This window comes from Lutra lutra, chromosome 7, assembly GCF_902655055.1.
Source record: "Lutra lutra chromosome 7, mLutLut1.2, whole genome shotgun sequence".
Taxonomy (NCBI): Eukaryota; Metazoa; Chordata; class Mammalia; order Carnivora; family Mustelidae; genus Lutra; species Lutra lutra.
The window spans coordinates 1,570,347-1,584,863 of NC_062284.1; the positions used below are offsets into that span (position 1 = coordinate 1,570,347).

The 14,517-nt window shown below is 57.8% G+C and overlaps 1 protein-coding gene and 1 long non-coding RNA gene across 7 annotated transcripts in view; one reads left to right on the top strand and one right to left on the bottom strand.

Moving 5' to 3' along the window:
• The window catches only part of ARNT2 (aryl hydrocarbon receptor nuclear translocator 2), a 145,274-nt gene that overhangs the window by 69,603 nt on the left and 61,154 nt on the right, over positions 1 to 14,517 (top strand). For all 6 annotated transcript variants that reach the window (XM_047736232.1, XM_047736233.1, XM_047736229.1 and 3 more), the window contains exon 6: positions 13,315 to 13,417. In XM_047736232.1, the coding sequence (XP_047592188.1) occupies positions 13,315 to 13,417 (103 nt within the window). The remainder of the gene's footprint in view (positions 1 to 13,314; positions 13,418 to 14,517) is intronic.
• On the bottom strand, positions 9,817 to 12,519 carry LOC125104041 (uncharacterized). The gene is made up of 3 exons (XR_007128574.1): positions 11,683 to 12,519; positions 10,607 to 10,847; positions 9,817 to 10,013 (listed from the first exon to the last, which is right to left on the bottom strand). It is a non-coding gene; the product is annotated as an uncharacterized LOC125104041 (long non-coding RNA).

The window sequence follows — 14,517 nt, forward strand, 5'->3', positions numbered from 1 at the left end:
AATGAGCATCTGCACACTACATGAAGTGCGTGTGATGGAACTTCGCACGTGCTTCTTACTTAACCTGTCGTGGCGATTGCTTAGTTACCTACATACAGAGGTCTGATTGCTCCGGCACCTTTGTTGAAAACACTGTCCTTCCTCCAGTGGGGGGCCCATGCTCCTTCGCCAAAAGTCAGTTCTCTGTGCGTTGGGGGGGCAGTCTGTTTCTAGGCTCCATGCCGGCCCGTCGACCTCCCTCTCTGCTCCCACGCCGGTTCTGTGCTGTCTTCATTCCTGCCGCTGCGTCCTGAAATCAGGCTGCGCTCGTCTCCCTACGTTGTTCCTCTTTTCCAGCATAATTTTGGCTCCTGCAGGTTCTTTGCCTTTATTTCCACGTGAATTACACCGTCGGCTTGCCTGGCCGTGCGGAGAAGCCTGACGGGGACTTGTCTGGGTTGCATCAGATCTACAGAACCGTCTGGCGAGAACCGGCACCATCTTGGGTCTTGTGACCCGCGAGCACTGTGCCCCGTCCATTTACTTGTCTTTCCTCTCATTTCATGGAGCGTTATTTTGTTATTGTCCGGGTACGGGCCATGGGCAGATTTATTTCTAAGTATTTTGTACCTTTTGTGCCCATATCGATGGAGGTTTCGGTTTCAGTTTCGAATTTCTCGGTGATAGGACACGGAAATAGAACTCCTTTTCTTGCCTGATTGCTCTCTTTTAGACCTTTATCACACGTAGAACATGAGGCAGAATGGAAGTGGTGAGAGTGGACAGCCTTGTTCCCCGATTGCACAAAGAACTCGGTCTTTCCTCATTCCTTCCTGAGCCCGCACAAGTTCTCATGCTTGTCGTTTATCAGCTGGAGCAAGTTCCTCCTGCTCCAGGTTTGCTGAGTGTTTTATGAAGAATGGGTGTTGGGTTTTGTCCAATACCTCGGTGACATCGGGCGTGATGACGGTCTGGTTTTTCCTTATTAGTTTGTTCACGGGGTGAGTTTCATTGTTTGGTGTTTTGGAGCAAAGCCCATTTCTCATTCCTGAGACGGACCACACTTGGATAACGACGTATGACACTTATTGTATGTGGTGGGGTTTGACTTGCTGACATTTTGTGTGCGGATTCTTGTTGCTGGTTTGTGCGGGATGTGGGCCTTTCTCTGCTGTCCGGAACACACTCACTGGCGTTGGCTCGTGTGAGAAACTCGGTGTCATCCTCGTCTCCCTCCTTCTGTGCAAAATACCTCTTTTATCTGGCTGGTTTAGGTTTTTCCTGCTGTAAGTGGTGTTGAACAGCCGGGTTATGGTTTGCCTGAGGATGGCTTCCTTATGTTTATCATACTTGGTGTTCATTTAACTCTCTTAATCTTTGGGCTTACGGTTTTATCATGTTTATAGGAAATATCAGCTTTCCATTCTTCAGATGTTTCTCCTGTCCTCTTTCCCCGTGCTTCTGGGGCTCCAGTTACAAGTACCTGAGACCGAGGCTGCCGTCCTGCAGCTCACAGATGCTCTTGTGATCGTTTCAAATTCCTTTTTATCTGTGTGTATTTCAATTTAAATAGTTCTTTTTCCTCTGTGTTCAAGTTCACGCATCCTTTTTTCCGACATTACCCCACTGGCCCTTTTCTCCATCTTGTGTGTTTTCTGTCTGAGACTTGGCCGTCTTCAGGGGCAGGATTTCCATGTTGTCCTCACTCTTCTCATCCTTCCGCTGATGCCTTCCTTGGCCTTGGGGCGGGGGGCTCCCTGTGTGCACCTCCCTTGCTGGTTCTCCCGGCCACCCTGGCTCCCCAGTCCCCGGGGGGCACGTTCCCCCACCTGGCCTGCTCAGTCTGGGCCGTCTGCCTGGGCTGCGGCTGGACGTCCCCTCCAGCAGCATCATGTCATTCGGGTTTCAAGTCTGAAATCCTGTTTTTCACCTAAAAGCAATCTTTCTTGGTTTCGGGTAATTTTCTTTTTATCCACGAAAGATGTCCTCCGTGTCGCTGAGACTGGGTATTTCCATATTGCCTGCTTCGCGGTGTTTCATGGGGGGGTGGGGGAGGGGTTGTGATTTCTTAATTTCTCAGATCGCTTTCTTGTTAGATCCCGAATCTTCGCACGCGTCGGTCCGTCTTCCTTCTTCCTCACCTTCTTATTCATCCTCTGTCCCTGACATGTGTTATGAGTTGAAATGGTCGTGCTCAGCATATATTTCTTGGAAACTTAACTTTTCTACCTTGGAGCCCAGTTGCTGGGGGCGGGGGGAGCTAGGAGGCTGCGGTGGCCCGAGTGGGCAGGAGCCTCGGTGCCCTCTCGCTGGAACGCTGCCCCTCGGAGGCAGCCATTGCCCTCTTCATGGGGCGGGTTGGCCGCTGGAAGTCAAGGTGACAAGACAGCTCTGCCCCGGGCCTCTCTGTCCAGACCCTGGGACACTTCTCTGCTTCCGGACCCCCTGGTCTCTTCCCTGCTTGTAGGTTTGGAGGCTCCTGCGGGGGACCCTTCTGCTTCTCCCAGGCGGCCCCTTTGTAATTCTTACACCACAGGGCTGCCCATGTTCACCCCACCCTCCTACCTGCCCCGCTCCTGGCTTCCCATCTCTTCAGGGCCCTCGACACTGTTTCGTCATGGAGGCAGATTTTTGTTGCTATTTTTGTATTTTTTGATCATTTCATTAGCAGTTTGCTGGGGAGGCCAGGCTTGGCCTGAAACTGCCTTCTGGAAGGACACATTGGCCCGGGCTCCTCCCACACGCCAGGCGGCCTCTTGGCCGCCAGAGAGGGAGAGGAGGATTAATCATTTACCGGCAAAATGAAAGCCCTCAGGCCTGCGTTTCTGGCATTTCTGTAGCGTGACACCCAGAGAGGAATGTATTTTTTTCAAGCACACCCCTGCATATTCTAAACAAGATGAAGCGTTTGTACTTCTGCCTGCAGATAAAATAACAGAAGAGGCGCTGGCTGTAGGGGGTGGAGGCTGGGGGGTGACAGAGGGGAGGGAGGGAGGACTGGAGGGGTGAGGACACCAGACCGCTGGGGGATGGGGGGGTGGTGGCCAGTTTGTAACACAGGTCAGAGCCCCCGCCGTCGTCCTGCCTGGACTGTGCACCCCGGGAGAAAGTTGGCGAGCTGTGCGCTTTCCAGGGGCCCTGCCAGCTGGGTCGTTGGTGACAAGGTGCTGGAGCCCGTCACCCGCCGTGGAGCTCTGCTTCTTGGTGTGGATATGCTCCAGAGCTCATCCTGGCCTTGTGACTGTGGGACACGGTTGTGTCTGCGATGTTCCGTGCAGACCTGCCTGGCTCGGGTGTCCTTGGTGCCGTCCCTAGAGGGCAGGGTGGCTCTGAGGAAGGACCCACCAGAAATCAGGCTGCTTGGCAAAAAGGCTGTCAGTGGGCCCTGTAGGTGGCCGTGCTCAGTCCCCGTCGCCAGCCCTAATCACAGGTCCCTTTATTTTGTGCTGCTCCATGGCCAGAGCCGGGAGTCGGAACCCGGAGGAGGGATGGTTCCCTGCAGGCCCGTCCCTGCTCCCTGGAATTGTCTCCCTCTCGGGGCTGGCCGGGAGTAGTGTTCCGCTCAAGGACCGTGACCACTGTCATCCACGGTCATGGCTTGCAGCACCGTCTGCTGCAGATGGGCAGGGACTGGGTCCCCGCGGCTGGGCGTCTCTCCTCTGTGCTCTCAGAGGCGGGCAGCGTTCAATATTAATGCTGGTCTTACAAGTGTTTGCTTCTAATTCTGAATTATTGATAGCTTTACATTTAAAACACAAATCATACGCATTTCCCCAGATGGTGCTGAGCCGGTGACAAGTTTTGCTTTTGCCGTATGGCGTGGCCTTTGAGAAGCACAGTCAAAATTTACTGCCACCAACACGCAGGGATGTGTGGGGCTTTCAGAAGCACATTTGCTAAACTTCTGGAGGGCCCTGCTCTCCCGCCTCTGGGTGAGTGACAGGCAGCCTCAGGCCCGGCTCCCCTGGGGGATTCCACCAGCCCAGGTCCGGTCACCAGCTCCTCTCCCACCGAGCTCCAGCTGGACAGGACTCGGCTCCATTCTCAGGCACCCACCCCCACAAGCTTCCCTGTACCCTCTTGTGACACTATTGTTCTGGAAGAATCCATTGCTCTGTTGGTGATTCCCACCCCAGCGTGGTGGGGCTGTCTTTTGTAGTTCCATTTCTGCCAGAATTCACAACCTCCCCACCCCCCAATGCCCTCCCAGCCTGAGTGGCACATCTCCTCTGTGCCGGGGGAGAAGCCCGCCTGCGTGTGGTCTGGGAGGGTAGAGTGTGGCGTGGCCTGCAAGGCAAGCTGGGTGAGGAAGCTTCCCCCAGCTGCTGCTATGAAACCACGAGTCCTTACAAAACCCCTTGCCAATGCCAGCGCCAGAGTCCCTGGTGGGTAAAGGGTTGTGAGCTGGCCAGTGGGACACACACGTACCCTGCCATTCACCCCCCTGCCCGGGAGCCTAGATTCCACCCCCACACACAAACACACCGGGCCAGCTCCCTGCCTGTCTTCCAGGACTGTGAACTCCATGATCCCGGCCGGCCATGGGCCGAGCATCTCCCTGGGTCCCAGGCCCCCCCTGTTGAGGGTCACGGCAGCCAGTATCTTCACAGGCTCCTCTAGGGTCCCCCTCCTGGGTGTTCAGTCCAGCGTGCGTCTAGGCTCTGCTGGGACGGGATCTTACTGAGCTAATTAAAGCCTCAAGTCAGTTGACCTTAAAAAATGGAGATCGTCCAAGTAGGTCTGACCTAGTCGGTTGAGCCATTATAAAGAGCAAAGGATTGTATCTGGTTGGTGACAGAAGGAAAGGCCGAGAATCCAGGCCCAAAGAGGACTCCACGCCGCGTACCACTGCTGGCTTTGACGATGGAGGGGGCTGCGAGCAGAGGTGTAGGGGAAGCCTCCTGGGAGGGACCCACTCCTGACGAGGAATGGGGCCCCTCAGGCCAGCCACTGCAGAGAATTGACTCTGCCGGGAGCTCAGAAGAGCCTGGAGACGGGTTCCTGCCCAGAACCTCCAGAGAGGAGCCCAGCCCAGCACCACCTCGGTTTTGGCCTTGGGGGCCCCGAGCAGAGACCTCAGTCAAGCCTACCCGGGACTTGGACCCAATGAACTGTGAGCTAATAGATGGGTGTTGTTTTATGCATCTGGGTTTGTGGGAACCTGCTACGTGGCAGTAGAGACAAGGACGGCTCCCACTCTGGGGCCACGGGGGTTCCCAAAGACATAGACAGGGCCCCTGCTCCCCGCCTCAAGAAGCTCTTGGCCCGTCTTCTCCGTGAGATGACTGGGTGTGGATCTGGACGAGCAGAGCGATGTCACCAGGACGACGAGGGGTGTTTTCTTGATGAGAGAAGCGTGAGGCAGAAGGGCTTTCCTTCCAGAACAAGAACTTGAAAAGGGACGGGGAAGGAAAGCCCTTTCCAGGACGTGTCATTTTGTGGCCTCCCCTTCGGGTTCATCTCCAAGTGCGTGTGACCAGCTGTGGCCATGGATCCGAGTCCTGCGATGCTCCTGGCGCCGTTAGCCCTGTGCAGTTGAAGCCAGGATGGGCTGAGAGGCAGCCGCCGCTCCCTGCGGGGCCTAGAGTTTCCTGAGACAGGGGCTTTTCTCTGACTCTGAGCGTTAGCTCCCCCCTTACCAACCTGCAAGGGGCCTTTTGTGATATTGTTGGGCGGAACCCGGGACTGTGTTCCTGGCACACCATTTCTTCCCAGGGACTGTTAGAGGACTGTACCTGCTGCTGACGACAAGACAAGGGGCGCACCCGTCTAGGAGCCGAGGAGCCTGAGTGACGGGCGGAAGGTCAAGGTGGCCTGGAATCCAGCTGTTGTCAAGCTTCTGGGGGCGGGATCCATGTCTCACTCTGCTGTGGTCTTATAAAGAGGGATGATAGGTATGTCATCTGTCATCCAAACCTGAGCACTGTGGGAGCGGAGAGACTCTCCTAATAACTCTGCTGGACCAGCAGCAAAGCCAGGACGGCCCCGGACCCTGCCTGCCCTGAGGGTTGCTGCCCTCCCCTAACTCTACACCCCATGGATGCAGACCCCTGCCCGGGAGTCACCTGGGGATGGCTGAGATGGGCTCGCGCAACCTCATGGTGTCTACAGAAACCGGAGAAAACCCCGAGAAAGCAGTAGACACACACAGAAGGATTGAAGAAGGAAAGCACCGTCGGGTTTTCCCAGTCGGGGTGTGTGATGCTGAAGCAGGTGGAGGCCGGCCACCAGTGACCTCCTGTCCCCCTGCACCCGGCTGCTCCCGTCTGGTGGCCGTGATCCCGCTTTGTGCTGTTGCGGGGACGGTTCTCGAGCGTTCAGGGCAGTGAGGAGCTCGGACTCTCACGTGCCCAGGGGGAGGCCAGCCTTGGCGGTGTTGTTCGGGCTCTCTGGGCTTCCGTCTGCTCCGGGAACGCTGCAGCGCCGTGGGGTCTAGCCGGGACGGGCCGTCGTTCACCGGGAAACAACCCCGAAGCCCAGTCCACGTTCATCTGCTTCCTGCCGCGGCCGCTACACGGTGTCCGCCCTCCGGCCTCTCGCAGCGCCCGCCTCCCCGCCTCATGCTGGCACGTCCCCTAACCTGCTTCCTGCACTGTGATGTGAGTCCCATGGAAAATCAGTTTTTGATTGCTGTGCTAAAGACTTTTTTTTAAATTTAAGTTCAGCTGATCGACATATAGCGTATTATTGGTTTTGGAGGACGAGGTCAGTGGTCCCTCTGTCTCCTGTGACACTCCACACTCGTGCCGTCCTGTACCACCCTTGATGCCCATCGCCTGCCTACCCCGGGCTGGTCACACGAGTCACACACAGGAGATGTCTCATGACAGCTGGGCCTCCGTGAAGTCCACAGGAAGGGCCAACCCCTCATCCTTCCTCCGCTGTCCAAGTCCTGGGATGCCTGCATCCGTCCATGCAGCTCGGGCCTAAGTGACGGGCGCTAACGTGGAGTTCATGTATGTAGGAAAAGGGGTTGTTGGCACCAGAGGTTTGCACACCATGATGGTTGTCTTCGCCTGTGGATGCCACCATGGCTTTTCGTGGAGTCGGTGTCTCTGTCTTAGACCCGGTTCTCCGTGAAGCCGGAGTCACTGCTGCGGAACAGTGAGGCTCACGGTCCTACAGCAGCGTGAGAGCAGAAGTGGGAGTGGCCACAGTCTGCCTGTGCAGGACTCGGATTGGCTGGACCCTGTCCTAGTTGGGGACCCATCACTATGGTCAGAGGAGGAATGAGGTACTGCGATTGGTCCAGCTTGTATCCGGTGCCCAGCGCTCCACCAGTCACTGTAGCCGGGCAGGTGGGCTTCTGTAAGACGATGGCAAACCCTTTCCTGAGGGTCCTAGTAAAGGACCAGCACGAGAGCGCTGAGATGCGGGAGCTCTGGGACGACCCCCACCCAGAGCACTTCTGCTGTGGGAAGAAGCAGTTGGGCCACGACCTGGGAACTGGTGTCCTCAGGGGGGACACCGGCCCTCAGGAGCGGAAGGCTCCCTGGGTGCCACTCCTGTTCTGGGGTCCGCTCCCGAGGGGCCCCACGTGCTCAGCCTGGACTCCCATTCAGGGGCACGTTGGGGCCAGTGTGCACAGCTGCCCGGGCCGCTGGGGTCAGCCCCCGAGAACAAGCGCACGTTGTCACCGGGACAGCAGGCCGAGCCCCCTCCAGCCTCTGGGCCCCCATTCAGGGGACACACGTCTTTGGAGCGACATCAAAGAGTGTCCGTCCTGGGGCCGTCGTTTTGCTTCTGTCGCTGGTCATGTCCTCTTGTTTTCCTCCTTCGCAGCCTTGTTTTCTTCTTCTTTTGAAACCGAGATGAGAGGTTTCCAGTTTTCTCAAGGATTCCTCTGATGAACTCATTCTGGTTTCTGCTTGTGCTCCTGCCGCGGCCTGCGGGGTCACTTCATGAAGCTCAGAGCCTTCCTTTGTGATCTTGTCCAACACAAACTTTGGGTCCTCCTTTTTTAAAAAAAGTTACTGCTGATGTAAATAATACAAAAATCCGTGTACTGAAAACAATGGGAGAAGGGCCCTTTGCCCGCAGAGAAGGTGCCCTGCGCTGGGGACCTGGGAGCATTCTTCCAAAGCCGGAGTCAGCAGCTGTGTTTGGTCAGGGGCCGGGGAGCCGAGATGCTCGACCCTCTGAGTCCGTCATCCACTTTCTTTCACAACGACTTGGCCCGACCGTTGTAGCACAAAAGCAGCCGGAGACGATAACTAAACCCGCGCGAGTCTGTGGCCGGGTTCCAGTAAATACTTAAGTAACAGAGTGAGCCCAGTTGGGATCTGAAGTCACAGTTTGCCAGCTCCCGTTCTAAAGCATTTCACGCTTTCAACTTAGAAAACTGGTCCTTGTAACCCTTGAGACGTGTTGTACTTGTCCCCGTGTCACGGAGCGGAGTCCAGAGCTCGCTGCGGGTTCACGGGGGCTGAGAGCAGCCCGGGTATCGGTGCTGACAGCCTGTCCTCCTGTGATGCCATAGTTCCATTTTTGGGGAATCTAGCCTGAGAAGGTCTGGATATGGTGATTTTTCCCCACCCAGTTACTGACCATGGTGTTATTTGCCACGTGGAAAACCTGGGAATAACTTCATGTCCCACAGTAAACCGTCTGAGCAAAACGGTGTTGTAGAGCCTTCCAGATGACGTCCGTGATCACAATTTTGTGAGTTTGTGTTGTGACATAAGGAGGAAAAACATACACCATGGCACCTTGGTTAATTGAGAGAAAAAAACAGGCACGCACAGAGATTTTCAGGAACGCCCAAATGTTAGTACTGTTCTTCCCAAGGCAGAAAGAGTCTGGGGTTTTTACTGTGTGTGTGTGTGTCTGTGTGATTTTCCCAAAGACCACTTTAGTTTTAGAACAGAAGCACTCTAAGGGAGAAATAAGTACTTCTTCAACCTTCTCACCTGACACAGGCGAAAACCTTCCAGAATGTTCTCTTCACTCAGAGGAGCCGGAGGCCAGGGCTGGGCTGGCTGCGGGGAACCTCCCTCCCTGTGGCTCTCCAAGCCCTCGTCTTGGGGCTCACAGAGCTGCCGCCTGGAGCCACCAACTCCTTCTAGCATTCGTGCGGGCGGCCGATGGGGTGTCTGTGTGTCTGTCTTCAGCGCTGCACGTGACCGTCAGCGCAGGTGGGTCCGGTCCTGTCGTCCGGCTGAGAGAACGGGGCACCACCAGCCCTTCCCCCAGACCCACTTGCACCGGGGCTGCGCCTCCATCCTGGCTGCCGCTTCCTTCTGGAATCGGATACCTCAGGTGTGGGCCCTGCCATTCACTCGCCCATGGTCCCCCTCCGTGCTTCAACCCGGGAAAGTATCAGCTTCCGCTGCGGCTGTGCGGGAAGCTGGCTAGGGCGCCTGGGCCGGAGCTGCCCGCCGGGTCCCTGGGCGCTGCTGGCGCCAAGGACAGATCCACACCGGAGGGAAGCTCAGCATTTCCGCAGGGACGGAAGCCGATCGGGGTTGCAGGTTCCGACGCTGGACCCTCGGTGGAGCGGGGACCGGACCGGGGGCACTGCCGGTGTGCTCGAACACAAGATCTCGGACCGCGCAGTTGTAGACGCCTCACGCTCCACAACATTGAGCCGGGAGAGGCACCGCCGTGGGAGGAGGGCGAGCCCTGTGTGGGGCTGCCGGGGGCCTCCACGTGCCAAGTCCAATGATGGCAGCTCTGGAAGTGAAGAGAAAGCCAGGGGACAAGCTGGCGTCCGACATGGAGGAAGAGTGACCCACGGGTGGGACGACTGAGACATAGCAGGTGCACAGGGTAGACGCAGGAGTCTGGGAGGAGCTGCGGGTTGTATGCCGGGAGCACCATGTGGAGGGGCTCTGGGGCCTGAGGGAGATGCAGACCCGCCTTGGACCACAGGGCATCCGGGCTGTGGGAGCGCAAGTCCGCCTTCCCTCTGGGGGACACGCAGTCTGGAAGCGGTCGGTCAAGCTGGTCTGCTGACTTGGGGTTCAGGGAACTTCTCAAAGAAGCCGAGGGTGTGGGAGTTTGTTTGTTGCAGAAGGGACATTCCAGAGGGCACCCTGTAGGAGAGAGGGAGGAGGGAAGCAGGAGTCATGGGGAGGAGTCGGAGACGAGAGACGGCCACAGGGCTGGGCGTTCAGCACCCGCCAAGGGGAGCGGGCTGGGATGGGTGCTGGGGCCCCCTCGGGGCAGCATTGCAGAGTGAGTCCTCTGACCCGGGGATGAGGCTGGACTCTGGAAGGAGTCGGCTTTGGTCCGGACTGATTGTGCTTTGAGGAACCCACTAGGACCAGCCCTGGGAATGCAGCCCCGTGGTTCTAAGCCAACCCGAGGGTTCTGTGGGCCAGGAGAAGACTGGAAGCCACGCACGTAGCAGCCTCTTCTCCGTGTTCCCTTCCTACTGGGGAGCCCCATGTCAAGTCAGCCTGACAGCCCGTTGCCGGAGGACAGAGTGATCCCCGGTCCCCTTTCCCGGGACTCACTGCCCAGAGTTGGGGGGCAGCCCCTTGCCTCCATATGTCTACTCTGCTCTCAGGTCAAAAGCCCAGTTTCCCAGACCTTTCAGGAGCACAACCGCGGTATAAAGCTGAGCGTGCTTCCCCCCATGGAGCCCGGAAAGGGGCTCCTGTGCCCGAGGAAACTGGAGAAGCACCAGAGAAACAAACGTGCGGCCGCTGTCTCTCGGGGTCCTGACAGCAGATCACGGACATGTGTTTTCTCATTTCCTCGTGCTCCACAGCTCATGTGTCCCACAGTTGCGGTTTATTTTCAGAGCAGCCTCTGGAATTTGACAGACTCAGGCTGGCCTGCTTCGCAGCTGAAACCCTTTGCCATTTGGTAGATGATAAAGTGAGTGACAGTTTACCCTGGGAGCGGCTGCAAGGACCCCGCGTCTGCGAGCGAGACAGACAGGGGTCAGCCCTGGGGCAGCCGCCCGCCCAGACCTGAACCCCCGCCTGGGGCCCCGCACGGGCAGTGCCGAGCTCTCAGCAGATGGTGGGGCGGGCCTCTGCTCGGGGCTGAGTTCTGGTGGACGTGTCCTGCCTGGAGACGTTCGGGCCGCTGTGGGCCCAGCTGTGTGCCCTGTGGCCTCCCTGCTACTGTGGGTGCTGGGTGGGGGGGAGCCCACGAGGGTTCTGGTTCCCGCCCACCGTGCCGTGTCTGGAATGTCTGACAGACACACAGGAGGTTCCGAGAGAGGTCCTGCTGGAGGCGCTGTCTTGGTGTCCTCAAGCCCTGAGGGCCCGCGGAGAGTGGGACAGAAGGCCCAGGCTCTGGAGTGCCACCAGCAGTGGAGAGGCGGGAGAGGTTCAGGATGAGAAGGGTCCAGGAAAAAGGGACTGGTTGAGGACAGGAACCAAGTGGAGAGGGACTGCTTAATATCTGTTCAGTTTGCCTGCACAGAGGGCCCCGGTGACTGGGCTAGAGCTGCCCACGGGCTGGCCGTGAGTGGACAGAGCACAGGGAGCAAGAGGAGGAGCCTCAGGGTCAAAGAAGGGTTTTGTTTGTACCCTCCCCCAATCAGTGACAGGGATCTGACGTGTTTGAATAGTGGAGGGGCCTGGTGGGAGGGTCTGGGGGATGGAACAAGGCTCACGGCTCTCGGCTGGGCTCTGGGGGAGGAGAAGCAGCATTTCCTCTGCTGTGGGAGCGAGGTGGGGGGTGGGTGCAGGTCAGTTTGTTTTGATGTAGAAACGGAAATAGAAGTAAAAACCCATTGATACTCACGTTACTTAATGCCAACTTGTCGCAAAGTCCTTTCCTGGGGACGCACACAGGTCGGTTCAGCCACATGCACTGGGCCAGGAACTGTCCACGGTGCTAGGACATAGTTTTCCACTCGGTCAATACCTTCCTGCTGGGTTCAGAGTCAAGGTCATGGTAAACGGGCGAGCAAGCACGTCGGTCTGGTGCAGCGGGACAAATGGGGGGGATGTCTGTTTCTTCCCGCAGACATGATGGTGCCTGGCTCACATTTGCACCCCCAGGGCCTCACGGGGTGCCCTGGCTCTACAGAAACTCGTGATAAATACTGAGGGGGTGAGGGAGGGGGTGGCTGGATAGGCGGGGGCGGGAAGCTCTACCTGCGGAACCCAGAGGAGGCCTCCCAGGGGCCGTGACAGGCGAGTGGGTCCAGAGGACGAGCAGGAGTTCGCCAGGGTGCCCCTTGCGTGGAACAGGGTGTGGACTTGGGCAGAAAGCACGTGTCTGCACACGTGCGAGGCGAGAGGCCCTCCGAGGGGCGGGCATGCTGGCCGTGTCTGGAGCCGTGCGCACCCTGTCTGAAGGCCACTGGCCACGGGTGCTTGCGGAGCACCCGGGACGGGGGCATTGGAACGGAGACATGCCCTGTGTGCGCGAGACACCCCAACATCAAAGCCTCAGGGAGTGAAACAGAACGCAAAGTACCCCGAGGGGCTTCACGTGCCGAAACAGTAATGCGCCAGGTGTATCGTTGCAAACGGTGCCCGTTTCTCCTGACTTCTTAAAACGTGGGCCTGCTGGGACATGGAGACTTACACGGGCGGCTCCGACGTTTCCCTTGGCGGGGTACCGGGAAGTGGGGCGGAAGCGAGGGGGAGGGGCAGGCAGCCTGGGAGAGCTCGCATCAGTGCTGCAGCCAGGAACACAGGTGAGCCATCCGATGCGTGTGGTCTACACAGCTGGCGGCCGCGTGCGAGGCGGGATGCCGGAGGCTGGGAGCCCGTGAGCCTCAGCCGAGGGATGGCAGGAGGGCGGAGGTGATGGAGAGACAGGGGGGCGTGCAGGGTGGTGATGGAGGGAAGGACTCTCGCAGGGCATCCGGCCTTCTGACCTCAACTTCCCTGTGGATGGCGGAGCCTCTGGTCGGGGTCGGGTCGGCTGGTGCTGGCCTTGACGTGCGGCTAGTGGTCTGGGCCTGGGGCGGAGGGATGGAGGGGTGGGTGCTGGGGGCATGCAAGATTCTCATTGTACAGAGGCAGTCGTCCCTGGAGTGGATAAAGCTGGCAAGGGGCCCAGTGGGAGGAGAGACGGTGGACCACTGAGGTCTCCGGGGCAGGAGCGGAGGAAGGAGAGGAGTGGAGACTGAGGAAGGGGTGTTGGGAGCAGCAGCAAGGAAGGTGCTGGTGATTTCAGCAAATGCTGTCCAACGGAGCAGGGACGGCAGGTGGAGACGGCATTCTGAAGAAGAGCCTCTTAGAATCGTACGGGTCTCGTGGCTCCACGTGTTCCCAGACAGAGAATGGTGGGCATCCGAGAAACGATTCGCACAGCTCCGTTTGTCCCCCTTTGCGGAGCATTTGGAGAAAGCTCTCCGCCCCTCCGCCCCACAACCCCATTAAAGGCAGAGGCTTATACCTGTGTCCCTCTCTCACTTAGGCAGGATCCTGGACCTGAAGACAGGGACGGTCAAGAAGGAGGGACAGCAGTCTTCCATGAGGATGTGCATGGGCTCACGGAGGTCTTTCATCTGCAGGATGAGGTCTGTGGGGTACCGGGGCACTGTGGCTGGGGAGGAGGGGTTCCATATCTCCTGTCCTGCCCCAGGCTCTGCTGCAGCCACACGTCAGGGTCCATCTGAGAGGGCCCTTGTCCCTCGTCCTTGCATCCCACCATGTCTGTCTTCCCACGAGCTCTGCCCCCTCCCAGGTTGGCTTCCCGTGTCCCCCAGGTCTCAATTTTCTACCGGTTCTTCAACTCGTCCAGCCTCCATATTTCTCACTATAGTTTACGTAGAATCGATCAGTTTTGTACGTCCTCTTATGTTTCCTGGGCTGAATGATACAGTTTTATTAGAATTGAATTATGATCCTGCTGACTGATGTTCTCGGTGTAAATATCTTGGCTCTGGGAGTGAGTGCCACTTGCCCTGAGGAGAGGGGCTTTGAGTTAACCCTCCCTGAGCACCCCATGACCTGCTGCAGGGATGCCCGAGGGATTGAATCGGGGGAATTAGAAAAGTTTTTGTCCCTGAAGAAGAAAGAACAAGGGTTTTGAGACTTCCCAGCCAGCTGAGACCACCCTGTGCCCCAGGCCGTGTCGGGGGAGGGGGCTGGAGGTGGCTGACAGGGAGTCTACCTGGCCTGAGGGACTCTGGAGGCTCTGAAACCAGGCAGCCGTTCTCAATCACTCAGTTACACAGCACGTTTCCCTGCGGGCCTGCCTGTGCCAGGGGGCTGTTGAAGTGCTGGGGTTCAGCCCAGAATAAGGCAAACAAAATCCTCGATCCAGCAAAGCGTGACTTTAGTCAGGGACACGGAAGTGCCACATAGATGCTCGGACTGTGAGTGCTGCTGAGGAAAATAAAACAAACTGAAGGAGTAGGAAGGAGTGGCGGCTACTGGCTTATGCCTTGGTTTTTAGGTAGGTGAGGGGAGGGCCCGTGGCTACTGTGACATTTTGAGTGGAGACCTGGGAATATCTGGGGAAAGAAAACACAGGTAGAGGGAACAGCAAGTGCAAAGGCCCTGAGGCAGGGGTGTTCTTGGTTTGCTCAAGGGATGAAGGGGCTACTCTCCCAGGAGCAGAGTGAATGGGGTGTGGTGGTGGGAACACTGGTCTGGAAGGTTGGGATGTCAGGTC